The 23,595-nt window shown below is 39.3% G+C and overlaps 1 protein-coding gene across 2 annotated transcripts in view; it reads right to left on the bottom strand.

The window, feature by feature from the left end:
* Positions 1-23,595, bottom strand: part of LOC111835964 (cadherin-22) — a 215,902-nt gene that overhangs the window by 5,489 nt on the left and 186,818 nt on the right. For both annotated transcript variants that reach the window (XM_023796809.2, XM_023796811.2), the window contains one exon: positions 12,011-12,262. In XM_023796809.2, the coding sequence (XP_023652577.2) occupies positions 12,011-12,262 (252 nt within the window). The remainder of the gene's footprint in view (positions 1-12,010; positions 12,263-23,595) is intronic.

Below are 23,595 nucleotides of genomic sequence, written 5' to 3'. Positions count from 1 at the left end.
GAACCTGTACAGAGTTGGTCTCTTCAGCATTCAAGAGACCAATCCAAAACACAGTTTATATGGCAGATCACTCCACGGCAGCTGGTTTGTTGAAAATGAGTGGAAGTTAGTTGTTCTCCTCACAGACACGAATTTAGTCAGCTAAGATTAATGACACAACATCGGTGTGCCCAACCATTGAATGATGAGCAAAGGTTTGCTTAAGATTCAACCCTTTAGCTGCAGATCTACACTTTCAAATACTTACATATGCATTGCAACAAAAATATGATGCATCTGTGTGATACACCTGTAATCAAAGTTATTTAATAATTCACTATAGTTTTACCATGATGTATAACCTCTCCAAAATGGATATTATAATTATGTTAAAACCCAATACAAAAGGCACTCTGTCCCTTTAACACCACAAAAGCATCAGAGAGCAGGGAGCCTTGCTGAGGAACCCAACAGTGACATCACTTTGCCAGCCACAAGATTTGAACCAGCAACGTTCCACTCATGGACACAGAGCCCTAATCCACAAAGCCACACGCCACCAAGGTCAGTTGGCATTCTAGGCTTGTAATCTGAAGGATCTGCAGGTCCCTTGAACAAATTATTTAGAAAAATCAAAACAATCCAAGCCATGGTTTTAACCCATTTGAAAGAGATTTTTTTGGAGATTTCAGTCTCCTGACACTCCCCATCTGACCTGGAATAGCTTATCTGCAAAAAAGAATGAGCAAAAATCCCCAAACCCAGATGTGAAAAACTTATAAAGACATAACCCAGAAGACTCAAAGATTTAATAATTCTAGTATACTTGATCTTGAAAGCATACTAGGACAGAATGTTTCAATTTTAATTTCTTATTATTGCTCGATAAAAATATTTTTGGCCCTTCAGTTCAGCAAGTTTAATCCATCCATGAGTCTTCCTTATCTTGGTCAGGGTCATGGGTGGGTGGGTCACTAAGCAGCAGTATACATTGGTGGGGGGGAATCACAGGGCACACAATAAGCAATTTATAGATGCCAGTTAATCACACTGCAGCCACAGCAGCTGGCTTCAAAGCTCCAGCCCTAGGTGTGTTATGTACTGTATGTGATTGTGTTACAGATGGAACCACTGTGCCACACAACCTTAGCTCATCAGACAGTAATATAACAATATTTGCAGATGCGTAAGAGAGATTAACAGTTTCTGAAGTTGCTGTATGGTCTGATTTACAGAATATATATTTTGAACCACTTTGAAATTACTTTGTTTACCTCTTATCTCCAAATAAGCTGATCTATGTTTTAAGGCTCCCTGTCCCTTTCTTTACTCTTCAGGTCTGCCTGACAATTCTAATAATTACAGTAACTTCCTTCTGTGGAGAATTTTGCTTCATGAATTTTGCTACAGGTATCCTGAATATCAGTTATTTGTGTGCAGCACAAAGACATTTTATATTTAGAAAAGTCAGATCATGAAATTTATACTTCAATTATGTCAGACAATAATAATGATGGATCTGGAAAATCAAACTTCCAGGTAAACTTTCTGAAAAACAAAAAACAAAAAAATCAATTTAAATATTAAATGTCAATATTGAGTCATTCCTTATTCTAAGTAGTATAACTACCATTTTTGCAATTCCAAAATTAGTTCTTCTCTTTGAAATATGAATCATTTTACAAAAAAAAAGCACAGTAACAGGTTGTTATATTATAGGCGATTAGATCATTCACTGAGAATGCCCATATCAGTAAAATCATTTTATATGTATATACATACTGACACTAATATAGTCAGGAGTTGTGTGTTCCTTGCTGTTTAAATACAAAATGGCCCATGTACAGGAAAGGTGATGTGGGGGAAGCTCCACTGCACACATGAGCCCCGCTGTGTACAGATGTTCCACTAAGCGCTCCTGACAAGACACTTAATTTACCCTTGGGCCGTGATCACGGCTCGCACGCACAGTGGAGCCCATCACAGCAGATGGGCTGTAATTGGAAAGGATGTGCACAGATGCCTTGCCCATGTGGGGATAGATTTATCACATCGCTCCCTAAATGGACTGATGAAGGGATTGTTTGTTTGCGGGTAATTAAGCAGAAATTTGTTTGTCTTATGCTGCGATGTGCTGCAGTGGATCTAAGAATTTGACAAGTATTCCTCTAAGAGTCTGGTCAGCACCCTTCTGTCATTCTCGATTTCCTGGTGGTAGCATCAAGTTGCATGGGCAGGAGTCACCTTTCCTGCCCAAATTCACGGGGGTCTCATATGACCACAATTTTTATTTCAATTTCTATTCTCAGATCCCTCGGATACCATCATTTCCTTGGTCAGGGGGCACTTCGTCTGTCCGCACTCGTGGTGGTCTGATATGACCACACTCTTCATTTCGTGTTCTCTTCTTCCTGCTGACATGGTTACAAAAAGCTGGCGGTATTTCAGATAAACTGTCAGCCCTAGGCACCCACAGCTACTGCTCGGAATGTGCACCCTTACTGTACACGGCTGGCATTGTTTTGAGTTACTGCTCCCAGGTTTTGTAAGATATGGATGCCAGCAATCATAGGTATCCGATCCATGACACGGAACTGGAATTCAAGGCAATCAGCCGTTTTGCCTTGGCTGCATCTTCAAACCAGCATTGTTCTAAATGTCTCAGCTCGGCTGCAAATCTCAGTTGTATCACAAAGGCTGTTTTACAATGTAGGACATCTTAGTTAAACAATGACAGTATTTTATTTTGATTTATGAACTAACTCCAATTGTTTGCTCACTATACATTTTGACAACATCAATTACGATATGAGAAATAAACACATCCAGTCACCGATTTTCTTGCTACATGGAACGAATTCCCCTCAGTTCACAATGATCCCCATGAAAGGTTTTCTAGAATATGTAATAATACTGCTTGTATTTAGAAATAGGTTGAAGTAAAAGAGAAAAGGGAGAAATATCTAAAAAGAGAGAAAAAAAATTGTTTGTTGTGCGGAAGCAGTTGTCATTAGAACAACATTCCACCCACCAGTGCTGTGCAGAGACTTTTTAAAGTGCAGGTGCTCGACCAGGCTGTCAGTTCCCCTCGGTGAATTTAGTGTGATCGTCGGTAAAAAGAGGCACTCAGAACCACGAAAGGGAGGCACATTCAATCATTCAGGCAAAGGGGGCACCTCACCCCCCCTGGCTGCCATTCACTCTTTTAATCAATGGCATGAAAATGAAGCTGTTTTCTGTGTCCCACAGCTATGCTGATCAAAAATATTCAGACTCATTAATCAAAGCCAGCAATTTAGTATTTTTATGTATTTACATTTTATTCATGAAATCTAGAAAGCTATGAATTATACGTGACAAACTACTCTGCATCCAGCTAAAAGTAAATGCTTTTGGGCATTAGTTATATAGGGCAAAAAATTGAAAATACAGTTTTCTATGTACGTACTATGAAATCATGCCAAGAAAATACTGTGTAGATCAGAGCAGTTTGAGTAACCTGCTTTGAATCACAGGCACATAGCTAATGGCTTAGCAGGGGGATTCCGTTTGGTGCTACAGTATGTCTAACTTCATATCAAGTCACAGCTGACACCATTCAATAGCTCCTAGGCGAGCACTTGCTATACAGAGCATCTTCCTCTGTGTTATTATATTCTTGGAGTTCAGCCATTGTTGATGTGCCAGTAGACAGAGGGTTGCTTTCACAAGAAAGTCCACTATATTCCATGTATACACACCCTGAAACTAAAGCAATGGTCAGAGAGAGCAGGTTACATTCTCACTTGATGTAGAGCAAAATGGATATTGTTTTGGTGTGGCTTAATGTAAATAACGATAATGCAGCTTGCCATGCTGACATTATGAATTCTACCCAGACTGATTTCACAGTTAAAACTTTTTTTCCCAGAACTCTATTAAACTAAAAACATCCATCTCACGATCCACAATTAAAGTCTGACATGGCTTTTTGAATTAGAAAGTGATGACATCAGAGGGGAACACATTTCTGCCTTTAGTCTGGCTGGTAATTATTTTATTTCAGCTAAATCCTATACAGATGACTTGGTCTAATTTTTGACAACAGAAAATATTCAGGTGATATTTTTTAACCAACTGATATTGATAAATTGCTTTACACAAAGAGAAACCATGTGCACTTGAAAGATTTTCAGAAAGCCGGAAATAGGAAAAGGTACATGGCTTTGTTCTTATACAGGGCCAGGTTGGTGACCTTTGATCAATGTTTGGTGAAAATAATCTATATGTAGCATAAATGTTCATTTCTCACCCTAAATGCTTTCATTTTCAGACAGCCAAGACAACAAAAGGATGTTCAATAGTACCATGTGAAAATGGAATCAAGGCTTTGATTGCACGCCCAGTGGTGTCTGGTTCAGTGGACTAAGCCTTTGTGCTTGTGTTCAAAAGGTCACCAGTTCAGCCCTCAGAACAGTCCATAGGCCCCTGAGCAAGGCCCTTAACCTTCAGATTCAGGGGCACCACAGGTGATTTACCCCCCCGCCTCCCCCAAGCTTACTCTCACATGCGTAAGTGTCTGTATATCTCAGGGAGAGCAAGATAAGTAGGGGAAAAGAGAATTTCAATGAGGTATCCTTACATGAAATACATGAACAGTACAGTACAACGTATACGTACATGTGTACACATACAAACTACATGGTATTTATGAGGTGCAAGGCTTATAATAGGATGTTATTTCAGTCTGAGCCACCGAATCATCCCATCTTATTCTTGCAGTGGTCATCCAGTTTTTAACCAGCATCAAGTGAGCTGGATGATTTTTTCTTTACTCTTCCAAATATCGCCTACCATAGACTTAGCCGCTCCAAAATGGTCTGCAACAACTCTGTGATTTTCCTTTTCGTATCTCTGTAATGATGTCGAGCTTCTTTTCGAGGGACATGACACTATGCGCTTCCTTTTTGAACCAATGGATTTTGCTCAGTTTTACGCGCCCCTGTAAGTTCAGCTCTGCCCACAGCCTCGTCCTCTAGCTCGGTCTCCATTCGACATTCGCTCCGCCTCCACGTGCAGACTCCGCCTACAACTCTTTGTATGCGGCATTCCTCACTTCCGTCTTCCGAAGTGAAAAGCCGACCACAAGACGTCTCGGGAGCTCTGCTCACTTATTGATTACTGTTGTTGGTTTGCTTTTCTTTGATGGATATTACTGTGTATGATTTGTTTGGTTTATTGGATTTCTGATTTTCGCTTTGGTTTACTTGCTATTTGGATTCGAACTCTCGCCTGGTTTTCGGTTAACGTCTTCATGCGCCCCTCGGACATTGACGCTTTGATCTCTGTGTATGCTCTGTTTGTGTCTCAGGTGCATAGGGAGTGGCTGCCATTGTTGTTTGGATAGGGAGTAAGGTGTAAAATTTGTCGTTGTGTTTTTGTTTTCTCTGCTCTTAGGTAAGTTAGCTTTGAGTTGTGTTCGGAAACTGGGTTTTGTTTATTGTTTTCGCTATAGTCACTCCTGAGTGCTTGTTGCCTTGCTGTGTCCATGGTGTGTCAATGAAAACAGAAAATTATTTTAAAAAAAATACCCCTTTGTCCACGTGTGTTCCCTTGTCCATCGCACCCTTTTATTCCCTTATTCCACGTCCCCTTTCCCTTTCACTCTGTTATGCCCCAACTCTAGACTGGGGCTCGTAACAACAGCTGCTGGTTGTGTAAAATTAATTTGTGCATGTGCGAGCCTATAACTGCCCGGTAGAGGGAGGTGCCCGTATATTGGAGGTCCAGATAAGGGAGGTTTGACCGTATGTTGAATACATTTTTTCCCAAACCAGTTGTCTTCACTGAGGCAAGATTTGTATCTATCCATCTTCTAACCTCTAATCCTGGTCATGCTTGCAGGGGAGCCTGGAATCTATCCCATGCAGCACGGGACAGAAGGCTGGGACATGCCCTATAGGCAGTTTTAGGGTGAACCTTCACTAGGCGATCCGTACCGTGCCCAAGCACGTTTAAGTCGCAAAGTCCAGTTCGTTTGACTAGTGAAATCACTCCATACTGCGCCCAGACCCACTTGAAGAGGTGGGCCTGAGCACGATTAGTCAGACTCCGGCACAGTACATACCTAGTGTGAGTGCTACCCGTACCTGGGCAGCGAACACTGACATGACGTCAAAGATGTGACTAACACACTCGTGCGCATATGTACACTATACATGAACCAGACCCGGAAGGAACACGTCGGGTAGGCTGTATGGATAGCATCATTTTTTAATTTTACAAAACGGTGTTGAGAAAAAAACGACGCTTACAATTCAGGTAGTGACAAGCATTTTACAAACATGGCAGCAAACGATCACTTTGATCTATGGTGGTGCTGCATGTATTGTTCATAGTAAATAATGCCCTGACGAGACATTTACACTATATTGACAAAAATATTGGGACACCCCTCCAAATCATTGAATTCAGGTGTTCCAATCATGCAGACTGCTTCTACAAACATTTCCAAAAGAATGGATGACTCTCAGGAGCTCAGTGAATTCAAGCATGGTACCGTGATAAGGTGCCACCTGTGCAAATAAGTCCATCTGTGAAATTTCCTTACTACTAAATATTCCACGGTCAACTCTTAGAGGTATTATAACAAATTGGAATCAATTGGGAACAACAGCAACTCAGCCACGAAGTGGTAGGCCAGGTAAAATCACAGAGCGGGGACAACGCATGCTGAGGCTCACAGTGTGCAGAAGTCGCCCACTGTCTGCAGAGTCAATAGCTACAGACCTCCAAACTTTGTGTGGCCTTCAGATTAGCTCAAGAACAGTGTGTGGAGAACTTCATGGAAGGGGTTTCCATGGCTGAGCAGCTGCATCCAAGCCTTACATCACCAAGTACAATGCAAAGCGTCGGATGCAGTGGTGTAAAGCACGCTGCCACTGGACTTCTCTGCCTGGCAAATCTGATGGAAGAGTCTGGGTTTGGCGGTTGCCAGGAGAACGGTATTTGCCTGACTGCATTGTGCCAAGTATAAAGTTTGGTGGGGGGGGGGGGATTATGGTGAGGGTTGTTGTTCACGGGTTGGGTTTGGCCCCTTAATTCCAGTGAAAGTAACTCTAAATGCTGCAGCATTCAAAGCCGTTTTGGACAATTTCATTCTCCCAACTTTGTGGGAACAGTTTAGGGATGGTCCCTTCCTGTTCCAACATGACTGCACACCAGTGCACAAAGCAAGGTCTATAAGGACATGGATGAGCATGGTGTGTCTGGTGTGGAGGAACTTGACTGGCCTGCACAGAGCCCTGACCGCAACCCAATAGAACATCTTTGGGATGAATTAGAGCCAGGCCTTCTTGTCCAACATCAGTGCCTAACCTCACAAATACTCTTCTGGAAGAATGGTCAAAAATTCCCATAAACACTCCTAAACCTTGTGGACAGCCTGCAAATATATAAATTTTAGCTTATATAAAATATATAAAATAATAGCTGCAAAGGATGGGCCAACTGCATATTAAATCCTATGTGTTAAGAATGGGATGTCATTAAAGTTCATGTGTGTGTAAAGGCAGGTATCCCAATACTTTTGGCAATATAGTTAATCTCAAAAGCATTTAAATTGTTACTCTTTTAATTCAATAAATTAAGCATCACTCTACTTCTGCAAATACCCTAAAATTGCCAAGCATCGCTTTATGATCTCTCTGACTCATTCAGTTACAAAGAGAACGCTAATATGTTATATTAAATTCATAATGGATGTATCCACGTCCACCTTATTGTTATTAAAAACGCATTGAAGAGGGACGGCGCACTGTGTATAAGGAGGGAATCGGGGGCCGATGGGGGATCAGTATGGATGTTATTCGTTATATGGATTTTGAGAGGGAGCTGCAATAACAAATAATAAAAAAAAAAAACACACATGAGCACGCACAACTGAAAAATGTATTTTTTACACAATCAAACTCATCACCATTGCTGTCCACTGTAAAAAAAAGCAAACAGATAATATGAGATAAGCACCCATAAAGGGTACGGAAGTTTCTTCTGCTTTCTTCCGGTCATCTGCTCAATATGCATATAAAAAAAACTTCCTGCGCAGCACATTATACTAGATTATTCAACTGTTTAAAACACAGAGTAGCATAATAACCTGAAGGTACAGATGCTAATTTGATGATGTTAACATTCTCTGCTTGCAATTCAAACACAGAGCATAACTGCGTTTCTGCACTCCTTTGGACATATTGAGTCCATGGTTCTGATTCTGTAGTCGGTGTTAGCGTTATTTTCTGTAATAGTGTCATTAGTACTGGTACTAAAGAAATGTAAAACTGAACAGTGTTCAAAAACCGGTAACACTTAGTAACTGTGGATTGTGGGGGGAGAGAGTAGCATCCGGAAGAAACCCTCCCAACAAGGGAGAAAACAATTTCAGACGCACACAGCAGAGGTGAGACTCAGACGTGTGAAGCAGCAGTTTTACCCACTAAAGTCACCATGGTACCTCACATCCAAGGTTTGAAAGACAAAGACTACCTACTGAAGTGCTGATGTGAAAAACACTAGCATGGCCTCTATATTAGCTGCCTTTCTTATGTTTCCTTGATGCCATATTGCACAGATCACAGAATCCAAAGACGACAGACACCAGAAGTGTCCATGGTACGTAATCATTTATCCACGACAAGTGAGCATGGAGCCTATCTGCCAGTCCACAACAGGACACACCATTTGCACGCTGTGGACGATTTAGAGACACTTACACAGCATGACATTGGGCTGTAGCCAGAAGAACATTTGCTGAGGATGCAAATAGCACAGACACACACACACACACTCAGGTTTGTAATTATATCTTTGTGGGGACTCTCCATTCATTTCTATGGGTAAAGCTCTAATCCCAACATGACGACCTTAACCCCTACCCAGCCCTAACCTTAAGCATAAGTCATTTTTTGATTGTATGCACAGATCTTTGTGGGGACCTGAGAAATGTTCCCCACAACGTCAAAATAAAAGATCACAATGTAATATAAACCTAAACCACACACACACAGACACACACAGAGCCTGGCGGTGAGAACAAGTCAGAAGGTACAGCATACACCCACAGTACCCAAAGTAAGCCAGATCGGCATTGAAATCTATACGATAGGTTTGTGATTTTTTTTGTAATAATATACTGCACTAATTTTAATTTTACTTATACTAATACTAGCAAGCTACATATTAAATTATGTGTTTTTATAGATAACAACATCCCTAACTGAAACAAATGCAGGTTTTATGTACTTAATTAGTGACAACTTTATTAGGCATTAAGTAAATTATTACCTCATTATTTCCCTTGATTTTACTGAAATAATCACATTACTGAGCACAGGTAAGTGTGTTTTCCTTTGGATGTTTATGTTGGCATATCAGAAAATAATGCCTTTTATTTTCCAGTATAGGAAAGAGTCACAGCATGAGAGCCCTCATCTGAATTTGATTAAACAACTGCTAACACAGCCACAAGGAGCACTCTCAATGCAGTATAATTGCTTATTAATTTTGCAGCAGGTGCTTATGAGTACATTCGACAGTGTTTTAACTGCACAGCGTTGATGTGTTATAATGTATTACACACATTATGTATCCATTTTAGTGTTTTGTGACTACATCCATAATGCCTAGTTTTAGAAGCCATTCCTAGAAAGTGACAGCTTATGTTAGACTATACAGGCAACCATAGTACACACATATATCTCTACTTTTGCAGAGAATCTGTCATTTACAAATAATCAAAAGATGTAACCAATAAATATTCTGCAAGCTTTTCTAAGCCATAAACCGTGCATATTGTTAAATAATTGCTTTGTTTAAATGCTCATTTGAAAAAGTTTCAAGTATTATGTATACAAAGCGCTCTAAATCTCCTGATTAGTTGAACTCTTTAGGCTACAGGGTAATTTTCAGAGCTGGCATCTACCGCCAGAGGATTAAATGAATCTCAGTTAAATAGAATTTCAGACAGAGTAACTTCTTGTTTTGTGGGAGAAATATCCCTGGTAGATGTGCAGTACCCATCTGCTTACTGGCACATTTTAGCCATTGCATAATTAGCAAGATGCTAAATGTAACAAAAATGGTTCACGTTGGTTTCAACTGGTTCACAAAATGGTTGAATTCATGGGTGCATGAAATGCTAATATGTGCTAAACCATACATATTATGACAGATAGTGACTGACCAGAAGGATTTTACTGTTCTGTCATTCTGCCTGCATACCTCATCATATGTGCCTTTACATGCAGTGTTTTGGCTGAAAAACTGACCATAGCAATAAATGACAGAATGTTCTTCCATTGAATATGTTCCCTGTTACGCGTGCCAGTGCTCGTTTGTCACTCTTTCCTGTCATTCTGTCAGCTTCCCCTCAGCCAACGGAAAAGAAAAGTAAAACAGAGCTGCAGCTCAATAAACTTCCGATTATCAACATACATATTTCAACTGCACAGATGTACAGCTGATTTTAACAAAGAAAACAAAGGTCAATTCTCAGTCATCCGAACATGCTGAAAAATTTCTTACCTCCTCCAATCAGAGTACAATGAGACATTTGTGACTGATCTGTTTCTCATGTTAGGAGGGGAAAATCAGCTAAATAAAATACAAATTCAAATTTAAAGCTATTTGGAATAGTGTTAAATGACTTGAATTAACAATAACAACAGTACTGTGCTAACGGTGAACAAGTTTGCTACTGGCTGATAAGGATGGAGGGGGAACTATGTGAAGAGGAGAATGAGAATCTAAAGGCCAATGACAATACATAGAGCATAAAGTTGAACCGGACAGATAACTCATAACATTTTTATAGATGATGATATCCCACCCTTGTTGGAGTCCTGCTAAGAATAGTAAGTGTACGTATGCGGAAATGTCAGAAAAACCTAGCCCATTTAAAGCTGGTGCTTCCGGTGTTGAAGCAGAGCAGCTCTCCAGCCTCATCCAGCAACCTCATCCAGTGACCTTATCTAGCAGCCTCATACAACAACCTCATCCAGCAGCCTCATCCAGCAGGCTCATACAGCAGGCTCATCCAGTGACCTTATCCAGAGGGTCCTCAGCATCTCCTCAGCCAAAGTGATTTGATGTCATTCAAAAGACCTAATACTATGTGCTCTTTTCTTGAACAAAGCCCCCCCCCCCCCCCGAATGAATGGGGATGTCCAGTTACCGGTCGAGTGAAAATGGGAAATCGATCGCCTTTTATTTCATTCACTCTTGTTTTTAGCCTTTTTACATGCAATTTGAACCTTTCAAAGCCACTGCAAAAAAAAAAAAACACAACTATAAATGGAAGATGGTCCATTAAGCTTCACATCCAAGACGCAAACACGGGCATCAATGGGCAGGGGACATGATATATTTCCTTTTCATCAATTTCCTGCTTCTATTCCTTGTCAACTCTCCCACAACTTTGAAATGACCCATTGGATACAACTTTATTTGTAAATTAAAATGATACACACATACGAAAATACAGTGAAAACCATAATAAATACAATAAAAATTGGGTGGATAATTATTACATTTATTCATTACATTCTATGCATACTGTTAGTATGATATTTCATACTCATTTTTCCTTTCATTAAATCACTCATTGCCTGTGCAGCATAGAATGTCATCTTGCTGTTGTATGTCTCGATTTGTATGGTGTCCTGAAAAGGTTTAGTGGCACTTAGTAGGGCTGCCTACAGTATTTTGAAAGGTTTCCCTAACATACCACAGAGGAGGTATAGTATTTTTGCTGCATATTTCAGGTCTAATTGAAGTGTAAAGTAAAAATTGAGTTGGACTAGTTCACTATTCAATCAATCAATCAATCAATCAATCAATCAATCAGTTGACCGACCACCCAACATTCCATTAATCAATGCAATTTAATTTATCATTGGATTTCTTGTGTTTTCTTTTTTACAATGTACTAATGAGGATACCAAAAGTGCATGTGAAACTCGGCTGGCTGGTTGAGTAATGGGAGGGGTGGACCTACCGATGAGGATGAGCACGCAGACGAGGAGGGCGATGAGCGCGCCGGGGCTCAGCGCAGCCGAGGCCACATACGCCGTGCTGTTGCAAGACTGGATGGTCCCATCCGTGTCGCAGCCACACACGTGGATGGTCAACGTGCCTGTACTGCTGAGTGCGGGCGAGCCGCCGTCCGCCACCAGGATGGTCAGCAGGTAGACGTTCTGCTCACGCCGGTTAAAGCCGGCACGCTGGGTCCTGACACCGGCTGTGTTGTCTGAAGAGTTGCCCGAAAATGGAAAAAGGAGAGACAAGAAAACAACTGGTTGGAAATGTCAGCTGTAATCACGATGATCAGACATATGGAGGGAAAAATATTACAAAGTGCATACAGTATTATTTCTTTCTTTTTTTTAAAAAAAAAAGACTTGGATGGAATGCCAGAGATCTACCTCTACATCGGATTTATTTTACTGGGTCTAGACTAATACACTTTTGTTAATTATAATTTTTCTTAATTTTTAATTTATACTTTAAAATCCATCCATCTTCTAGCCAGTTATCCAGGTCCAGCACAGAACACACACTAACACACGCCCACACTACAGGCAATTTAGAGATGCCAGTTAGCCTAAATGCATGTGTATATGGCATGTGTATATCCAGTTAGCCTAAATGGAGGTAACCAGAACACCCAGAGATATCTACTTGACATGTCTAATGCTTTTATTTATGTGCATTTTTGTATAAGCATATGAAATTGGCAAGGCAGACCACATTAGCACTGTAAAATGGAGTCGTACTTCTGAAAATACAGGAATATGAATTCATAAACAATATACAGTGGCCTCTGAAAAATAAAGTATAAATTGTATTCCTAGTCGATGGGATCCCATATTAGATCCCCTGCAATGCATGGCAAAGTCGGGGATTCATCACTGTCATGTGTGCAGCTCCCATCTGCGGACGCATATCCATCATATTTTCAGCAGCCGTGGAGGAATGTTGCTGAGTGCAGTGCACCTCGGTGACTGTGTGACGCTCTAACCTCAAAACCTAAGCAGGGCACCCAGTGATGACCATTTTGCTCAGGGTTATAATCTTAACCCACTGCCCTTATTTAGGAACGTAAAAATAAGGTGATAAAAGGGTGTTTCTCTTACTCTAATATGATGCTTATACAAAAAAACAAACAAAAACACCCCCACCAGCATCTACTGTACAAAGCTTTAAATATGAAAGTCATTTATATAATCATAGGCAGTTTACACTTATTCAGCAGAGACTTTAATCAGAAGCGATGTACAATTGAGAAAGCAGGGTCGTTCAGTACCTAGAGCAGTTGGGCATTAAGGGCCTTGCTCCTGGGCCAATGCTGAAATCTATTTCACTATAATAGAAAGGAAAAAAATCCTTTCTGTTTCAGCTGACCCTGCGATTTGACCCTGCAGCCTGCCCATCATAGCCACAGTGCCCTAAAACTCACAGCCACAGACACAACATTGTTTTAATGAAAATAGCATTAATGTACAGTCATCATATTGTCACTGCCATGATGGACTTCAATCTTTATTTTATTTTTTGTGCTTTTTGGGTGGACTATTATTTTTTCCTTACTATCATAGTGAAATAACATTTTAAATATTTAATATTTAAAATATTTCTTTTATCACCTGCTACAGAAAATGTCATTATTAACATGGACGTTAATTATAAATTATGCCAGCAAGTCTTTTAAACATGAAAACCTGCACTACCTCAGTTGCTACACAGCTTTTCTCGATTGTTTTGGCAGATGTCATGAAACTTCATCAACATTCTCACGTATTTTGCGAGCATTTCTCAAAAAAGTTCAAGCACATAGCACAACACTAAGGTTAACAGCAAAATGGCAATAGAGGAACAACAAAATGGCAACAAAATCATATACTGTGCAAACATGAAATGCAAAAAAGGCCATATCACTGCAATTTATGCAACATATTCTTCACTTATTCTGGAAGTTTGGTGAACTGTTTTGCATGTGGTGGCTTACACTATATAGAGGTTTCCCAGGATACGTGGTGAATGCTATGATACTTTGACTTTTTGATGGGTAAATGATTTTCCCTTTCAATACATCGTTTAATAAATTACATGAGATATTCAACACTTTATTATAAAATTAGCTTTGTGTTTATGATGTAGGCTAATGGAAGTGTTCTAAGCATGTTAAAGGTAGGCTAGGCTATGAAGTTTGTTATGTTAGGTGTACTGTATTAAAATGCATTTTCACCATATGATTTTTTCACTATCCAATAGGGGTATCGGAACGAAACCTCATTGTAACCTAGGACTGGACGATATGGCAAAAATTTATATCACGATATATTTCTTAATTTTGGTCGATGCGATATAATTCGATAATAAATCGATATGGACAATATTAAAAAGCCTCAGGAAAAAACTGCCGAGGACACACACAATGCATGTCTGCAAACTGAATTTGCAAAGTCTATAATACCTCCAGGCTCCTCCTATTAAAATTATATATATTTTTTTTAAATAAAAACAGTACAAAAAAAAATAAGGTTCACTTTTTATTTGTATTTAGCCTTTACAAACAAGAAATGTGAAATAAACTATCAAATAAATAAAACTCTGACTCAGCTTATTAACAATAATATATTTCCATTTAAACTAAAACAGGCTGATTATTCATATACTGTATATTATATGATACAGTATATATGTAATCGAAATATCGGAAATGTGTTTAAAAATCGTATCACCGTTATTGAAAACAATTATATCGCGATATATATTGATATCGAATTATTGTCCAGCCCTATTGTAACCTGGGGAGAGGCTGTAGATCTGGGTGAATTATTACAATGGGAAACTACATAATCTATTTTGACTAACAAGACTAAAGCAAATGAAAATTGTGCCAAATGATGACAATTGTACAAAATATATGTACTAAAACATTTGGAAATTTGTATGAAGCAATGAGAATTTTCCGCTGTGCAAAAGTGACATCATGGTGTGGGGATTTTACACTTGATGCTTCGCAAATGTTAACTGTCATTTGAAAAATGCGGCAAACCAATCGAAAAAAATCACTTCCAATCACTTATCCTGAGCAGAATCACAGAGAGGCACAAGACTAATAATAATAGCAATAGCTGTCAGTGGCCACTTATAACAATACCGCTACCTAGTACAAGGTAGAACCCCTTTTTGTCTCTAGAACCACTGTTGTGATAAACTCTAACACAGCACTGGATAGATGAATGCATTTTCAAATATGTATGCTGTACATCATGGTTTAGATTACTTTTTATTAGATGCAAGTCCAATAAAAGACTATTTTCCAATTTATTTGTTTCTTTCTGCTCTGTTTTATTCAATCATCTCATAAACTCATTGTATTGTTTAACTCACACTTTATGAGAATCATGGTTCAATTGTTTTATTAGGTATTGATGTTTTGGAAGAGCATGCAGCTTATTCTATGGCATTAATAACTTTCATATTTTACATTGATTTATATGGCATCTATCTGTTTTTTGTGCTCTGTATTAATAAAATATAGTTTTTTTTTTTTTCCAAGGTATATCTAAACTGCTGACTATTTGTGAAATAACTGGTGATTCAAAAGAGAGATTGAAATACTTCATTCATATATTTATTTAGCAGATGCTTATCCTGCCTACAATTGAGAAAGCAGGGTTTGCCTTTTCCTGGACCAGTTGGTGCTAAGGATCTTGCTAAGGAGCCCAATGAAATTACTCTGCCAACCCCAGGTTTTAAACTGGTGACTTTATGTCCAAACGTGCTGAGTCACACATTACCCCTCCCTCACACTCCCTCAAATGTTATTAGTCACATCTAGCTAGGGCCCACTTTTTCTTCTAGAACCGCTTTAAGCACAGGGGAGCTATTCTACACATCACTGTTGTACTGAGCTGTGTGCATTGCTAGGCTTCCTGTTAGTTTTAATGAGTCGGGCCATTGTCTTCTGACCTCTCATTAATACCCACCATTTTCACTCACAGAATTGTCGCTTGCCGGATGTTTTTCATTTTATCATCCTCTATAAACACCACACACTGTAATGAATAAGAATACCTGGAACCATCACGTATCGCTCCAACAATCGGATTCAAAATCACTTACATCAGGCATCTTAGCCATTCTAATGCTTATTCAAACAGTAACTGAACCTCTTGACCCTGTCTGTGCGCTGTATGCATTCAGTTGCAGCCGCATAAACCAGCAGACTACATCAGTAAGGAGGTTGACCTATTAAACTGGTCACGGAGTATATATCCTGTTAAAGGAGAGTGTTCTTGTACTTTGCTGTGCGATACAAAAGCCCCCTCAGTCCATCCTGAACCAGTACTACCTACCTCCATGCCAGAATGCTCACTTACTTCATTTCAAGTCAAGGGAATTGCAATGCAGACAATTTAAACAATACTTCAAAGTTTCCAGCATAGCAAAAAAGGTGAATATTTGTCCTCGTGTCAAATCTCGACACAACAGAATGCAATGTGAAACAACGGCAGCGGAAAACAGAGTGACGGATTCGATCTGACAGGATGACAAATTCGCCTGCAAAAGTAAAAGCACAGTGGAAGAACGGAGTTGGGAGACTAGATGAAAAAATATCATAAATGGGGCCCAAAGATGGGCACTGTGATTAAGCTACGTGGGCAAATTCAATGTCTGCCCATGCAGAAGACTCCGTTCAGGCACGTGAGCGGCATGCCATACTATCCCTCTGACATTTCCCTCACTCCCGCTCCTGACATTTTCATTGTGTCAGATCAATTCTGATTTACCCAAACGTCACAACTGGTTATGTACATATCTCGAAAGTGCGATCTGCCCCAAGAACTAATCCTGTTTGGCTTGATAAGGACGCTGTTGGCGTGAGCTAAGGCAGTGGCACTCGGGTGAAACGATTGTGCGATTGCAACTGCTGGGCTTGTGTTTAACATCAAAACATGAGCTACTCTACTGCCTCAGGATTGGTCCCTGTCCTGCCCTGCCCCCTTTTATATGTTAGTTCCCCATTTGGCCAGCAGGTGTCGCTGGCCATCCCATTTGGTGTTAGTTCCTTGTTTGTTTCTCCCGTTCCCTGGGCTGCTGCATGGCTTAATGGGCTGAGCAGGCAGTCGTGTCATCCAGGCTTCCCATATGTTATTGTTGTTATAATTTGATGTTTATATTTCTTTGTACATACTGGGTTTAATATCTATTTGTTTTGGTTTGTGTTTTTGGTCTGTTATTTCCTGCTTTGTAGTAATCTTCAGTTACCCTTGTTACAGTATCTATTCTGCCCTGCTGTTTGATCTTTTATCTGTTGATTTTCCTCACCTGTGCTTGTGTTTCTAGTGCATTCTACTGCCCACACCTGTCTCTTGTTAATCTTCCGCATGTCTGTATTTAAATGCCTGGCCTTGATTAAGACTTCAGTCGGTCATTGAAGTTGTTCTGGTTAGTTGTTCCTGTGCTTGCCCCTGCGCTGCTGTGTTTGTTCCTGTGCTTGCCCCTGCGCTGCTGTGTTTGTTTCTGTGTTGCTCCCTGCTTTAGTTCTTAAGGTCTTCCTGCCTGTGTTCAGACCCCTCGTGGTTCCTTTGGTTTTCTTGTCTTGTCTGATCTGACTAATAAAACCACAGTTCTGAAGAGCCGCGTTGTGGACCATCTGTCTTTCCAGCATGCCACGCCACAACATACTGATTACAATATATTGCTAATGTTAAGGATCAGAGCGATGCATTTTTCCAACCAAGGATGAATAAAGAAAAATGTATGAATGCATTAACATAGAGTATACTGATTTTTCAGAAACCTGTCTCTACCAACTTATTGATCTGTAAGAAGGCCATGGAGGATTTGAAGACCTGACTTCATAGAAGAGGTTGCATCCAAGACACATACATACCATCTTAAAGAATCCTATCTGGAAACTCATCAAAGAAAATCAGCAAAGTGCTCCTCATTGAACCTTGTGGGATCTGAATGGGTGTACTGGAGAGCTCTTTTGTGGGATTTACAAAAAGAAGGCTTGTCATTATCTCACATGGAGCCTTTTGCTGTAAACCAGTACATTTTGAAGTGGAATATTGCAGTAATGGACTCTGATGAATTTTTGAATTCATGTATGGCACGATCCACATCTGGTTCATCTGACCCCACTCAATAGCTGAACTGAACAGTAAGGGCAGGAAATTGTATAATCCTAATCAAGTATCTCTTGATGCATTTCAAATAGCAAAATAATGTCTGATCAACCATTCACTATCTATACGGTAAGACATAATTGCACTGTATTCCCTACATCTTCCAAAAAATGCAATGTGTGTGTATAAATGCAACAATAATATTTAAATTGCAACTAAATTATTTAAAATTTTACAGTATACAGTACAGTACTCATTAAAAAAATAACCACACCATGAGTCATGTTCTTTTTCCAAACCATTAATTCTTTATTTTATTTTTATTTTAAAACATATAACACTACTTCATATGACAATGGATGACCTTTTTAAATGTCATCCCTGTGACATTTCAAGATCAATTTAATTTTGCTTCTTTCTGTAATAAGCTGGACCTGCAATACTATATAATCCAGCTCGATTCTTGACACACAATATACTCTATAATTTTAGGAATCTCTAACATCACACCAGTAACAAAACATTACTTTTAACTTTTAGGAAATGTAACACCGGCACTCATAATAACTACATCAAAAGATTTAATGAACAGGGTCAATAATCTTTGATTGTCAGAGGTCCCTTGAACTGATTTCCAGATTGTTTTGGTCAAGCAATGCCTTATAAACAACTGTGATATGAGGCATTTTAGCATCATACAAGCTAAAGAACATGTTCTACGTGGGGCAGAAGTATCGCAGCACATGACCAAAAAACACCATTTGTACAATAAAGTATGGTGGTGGCTTCATTTTGCTGCAGAGAAGCTTGTCATCAGCCTGTCATTCAAAACAGGAACGATAAGCGGCACAAAAGTACTGCGGTCCGCTGCAAGGAACTTTATTCTTCTGTCATAAGCTGAAGCTCAATAGGAAATTGATCTTTCAGCAGCATTATGACCCCAAGGCCTGAGCCAAAATCAGGGCAGCTCAGGAACAAACACGTGAATGTTCGCGATTCATGACCCCATAAGGAATTTGTTGGATGCTTTGAAAATCTCAGTTCACAAAGAACTCTAATGAACCAGAACAAATCTGCCAAGAGGAGTGGACAAACATTTTCATAACCAATGGCCTATATACAGTATATTGACCTCAAAGGGCAGATACTGTACAGTGGTACCTCGGTTCTCGAACTTAATCCGTTCCGGACTCTGGAACGAATCCTAAAAAGTTCGAGTTCTGATGGAATTTTTCCCATAAGAAATAATGGAAAACCAATTAATTGGTTCCCGGCCCCCCAAAATTACACCTAAATATGTTTTTTTTATTTTTAGCATTTAAACACAAAATGAACAGGATAAAACAAGAAGAGCATTTTTTTCTGAATAGCTTCCAAAACGATAAAGTTCTTATCCCAACATTACCCCTATCCTGCCCCGATCGTCCGCTCCTTCCGTGTGCCATGCCCCCTCGTTAACCTCGTGTGGGATCCCCATGTGATCAGCTGTTTCTGGTTGTTCTCATTAGTCCTCTGTATTAAGTCCGCGTTTCAGTTTGTTTCCCCAGTCCGGTCATTGGGTACGACTTGCTTACAGTGCTGGCTTAAAGCAACGCATTCTGATCCTACGGAGTTACTAAATTGATTACGGTTAGATGCATTGCGACCTCTCACCCGGCTGCACAAACTGGAACCGCCTCCGTGACGACACACCTTTGCCCTTATTGGCTGAAGAGTTTAGTTACACGCATGACGTTTGTATTACAGGAAGTTCCAATGCGTAATCTGCTACAGTATTTCTCCCGAATATCACGTAAAGCAGTGAGAACTGGTTTTCAGTTAATTTACCTGGTAAAATAAAGTTTAAATAAATGACATAAATGCTCTAATAGTACACGTAAGTTAGTGGTTTATTTATTGTTAGTTACTGTAATGTTGCGCTGCTTTATTTGCTTAATCGTCCAGTCTGTGAAGAAGGCATTCAAGTAAGAATTGCATTGTAGTATGACTCATTTCCTGGCGTGTACAATTTATATTAGGTCAGTGTTCACGGTTCGACTTCTGATATTCAGATCGAGTTCTAGGTCAAACTGGTTTGTTCGACTTTCAAGAAATTCGAGTTCTAGTGAGTTAGAGAACCGAGGTACCACTGTATATATTCAAAGGGGTCATTTTGTCAAGCATGGCTCTACCAAACTCTAATGCGTGAAATCTGAATATATATAAAAAATCAAATTTAACTTTTAGCCCTTTGTATGATATATGCACACAGTTTTTGGCTTTGCACATTTTGTGGTTGATGGTGTGACTTTGCATTAAACACAGCAACTGGACCAGGTATTCTTTATAATATATAATCTAGCATTTTTTGGGGGGTGGGATGAATACTTTTACAAGGCACTTTATGGTATCAGACGAAGTTAAAACTCCATCTACAAGCTGTCTGTTTGAGTTTGGACTCAAAAATAAATTAGAGAAACAGAATTTAGGTCTGATATTATTGAATTATCATTTAAACATTTCAAAACGTTTGAAAAGAAACAAACTTTCAATAGCTTTTTAGTCATTTCTATGTGTAATTATGCCCAGCCATTGCTTAAATAGGCACTGTTAAGGATATGTTTAAGTGCTCCCTCTCTGGATCTCTATATATACACCCATCCATTTTCCTGAATAGGAAACCAGTCCATCAAGGACCAAAGGCTGACACAAATAACATCCTCCCTTTAGATAAAGGCACCAATTCAACTAATCACATGGTTCTAGGCCATAGGAGTAAACTCAGAGAAGCCCAACTCAACCTTATCATTTTCAGGTCAGAGAACCAATGCGGACTCACAGTGACGGTTCATTCTACACATATATCTTACTGAATTTAGAATGGAAATGGACATACCTTTACTTACTGTATTTCATGGAGACGTCCATTAAGAAAGACAAATCATGTACAAAATCTTAGCTCAATTGGTAAACTTGTTTCACTTTCAACTCAATGTTTTACTTTTTTATTAGTAATATCCTCTTTATTGCAAAAAATATATGTTGGCTAAAGCAAGCTGCTTTAAACTCATTATATGCAGCCAATGAAAAATTAGCCTACCAGTGACTATACTTCTTTTTACCAATTTGTCCTACGATAATAAATCACACAGACAATTAATCAGTACAGGTGCAGACTAATATTAATTATAGTAAATGTAAAAAAAAACAATACTGCATAAAATTTCATTAAAAAGGAAATGTACAGAAATGAAGGTAAACGGCTGAATCATATGGAAACTCTAACGATCCACCAAGGAGAATCTTTGTAAATGGAGGAGATGGCAAGGTAATGGTGCCATGCAGCAAAACTAGGGTGGCAGGGGTCTGGAGCCTATCCCAGGAGCTACAGACGCAAGGCAGAGAATAACTCGAGATGGGGCGCTATCCCATCACAGGGCACACACACACCATTCACACCTATGGACAATTTAGTAACTCCAATGAGCATGTTTTTGGACTGTGGGGGGAAAACCAAAGTAACTGGAGGAAACCAAGGGTATCACGGGGAGAACATGCAGACTCCACAAACATGGACCTATGGTGGAAACAGATAAATTGAGTTGCGTACATATATAATTTTATAAGTTGATGATCTTTATTCTGGTATGAATTTCTATGCTTTACTGACAATACCAATGTTAAATAGCAGGTACTCCTCTTGAGAAGCTTGAGTTTGGTGTGTGCTGACATCGAGATACATGTGAAAGTGTAAAGTGTGCAATCTTTTGATATTTCTGTTCAGTTTGACAATTTCGGTGCCAGCAGTCAAATCAAATGGAGAGTTATTGGTTCAACGAAGACTGGGCTGAATCACAATGTATGGCGTGTTGGCAGAAATCGTCCCCAATAAATGACGCCTCACATCCTTCACGCTCCCAATTTGAAAAATCGCCATCAGGTTGAATGCCAAGGGCAGCTAAGAATGTTTTAAGAGGTCGTTTGTCCCAAGCGCTATTAATCTTCTGCTATATGAAGCACTGTATAGTATTGCATTTTGCACTCTGGTATTGATGTGATTGACTACCTGCTACAATGGTATATTTCATTCTTGTCTTGTGTGTAATATATGTACACAGATGAGGCAAAACATTATGACCACCCCCATGTGAAGCAAATAATGTTGACTTAATGTTAACGATCTCATAAAAACGGTGCACGTCAAGGTCAGTGAGCTAACATTTGGTACTCGTAGTAGAAATCTTGAATGCAGAAGAAAGGGGCAGGGATAAGTGACTGCGACAAGGACCAGATTATTATGGCCAGATGACTGGGTCAGAGCATCTCTGAAATGGTATGGATTGGCAGGTGCCAGTGTACATTGACATTACGGTAGTGAATACAGCTATATTGTATTTGTGTTTTCGAACCAACAATTGTCCAACTTAGTATATTTTAGAACATATATTATAAAAACATATAGAACTCATTATGAAACATATTATTATAATTTTATTAATTATTTTTAAAGAGTGAATGTAAACAGGCTAAAAAATATTCTTTCTCAGAGTGTGAAATATGAGTGATTTTCAGTTCAACCAACCATACGCTGGCCTCAAACATTAACTAATCTCCTGGCTGCTGTGGTGAACTTGTTAAAAAGCTACTTTTAAAAAAATACAGGGAAAAAAGAGAAAAGCCTTTAAAGGCAGATAAAGTATAATGAGTAGCCCAACCACGATAATGTGCACCTGAGATCCTCAAGTAATTAAAGGACTAAACCAATTCCAAAGTGCTTTTAAGATGAAGCCACCTATTTGTTTATCTTTGTAAAGGCTTTGGTACATTTAGCCCTCAGACTGACAAGCTGAGTTCACATGATGATCAGAAGGATGCAAACACTATGGAGTGAAAGATAAGTGCTACTGTGCTACATGTAGAGAATCCTGCTCCCAGCAGAAAAACGGCAATGTGACAAAGGTAATTAGAGTTTGGGTGTCTTGTTCCTTCATTTACTTTCACTCCATTAGACAGGGTAACACAAGTTCTCAGATCAAAAAGACTGAAAGGCAGGCTTTGTTTTTTTTTTTTTTCCCTGGTTCTTTTCACTATTGATTCAGCTTGCAAACATATGACACGCTTCCATATCGCTGTGCATCCAAGCTTGGAAACTCGTCTATTGTCAGTTCCTTGGTGGCACCAGAATGTCTAAAATGAAATATCTGTGATCACAAAAGCTGGCTGAGAGAAAAATAAGCGTTTTTTATTGCGCACAAATAATCTGAGCACAATTTGCTACTGGGGTGTTTCTCTTTTCACCCCATTTAGAGGGTCAGTAAATAATAGAGAATAGACTTTTTTAATTTTCAGTTTACATTTCAATTGTAATAACACAATTACAAGTTATTATTGACATAGACTGATCCTGTATTTAGTAGAAAGCAGTGAATTAAATTAATATGCTATTAAACCTGCCTCA

The sequence above is a fragment of the Paramormyrops kingsleyae genome, chromosome 8, assembly GCF_048594095.1.
Source record: "Paramormyrops kingsleyae isolate MSU_618 chromosome 8, PKINGS_0.4, whole genome shotgun sequence".
NCBI classification, from domain to species: domain Eukaryota; kingdom Metazoa; phylum Chordata; class Actinopteri; order Osteoglossiformes; family Mormyridae; genus Paramormyrops; species Paramormyrops kingsleyae.
The sequence above is the reverse complement of the archived record's forward strand: the minus strand, read 5'-3'. Positions and strand labels throughout refer to the sequence as shown.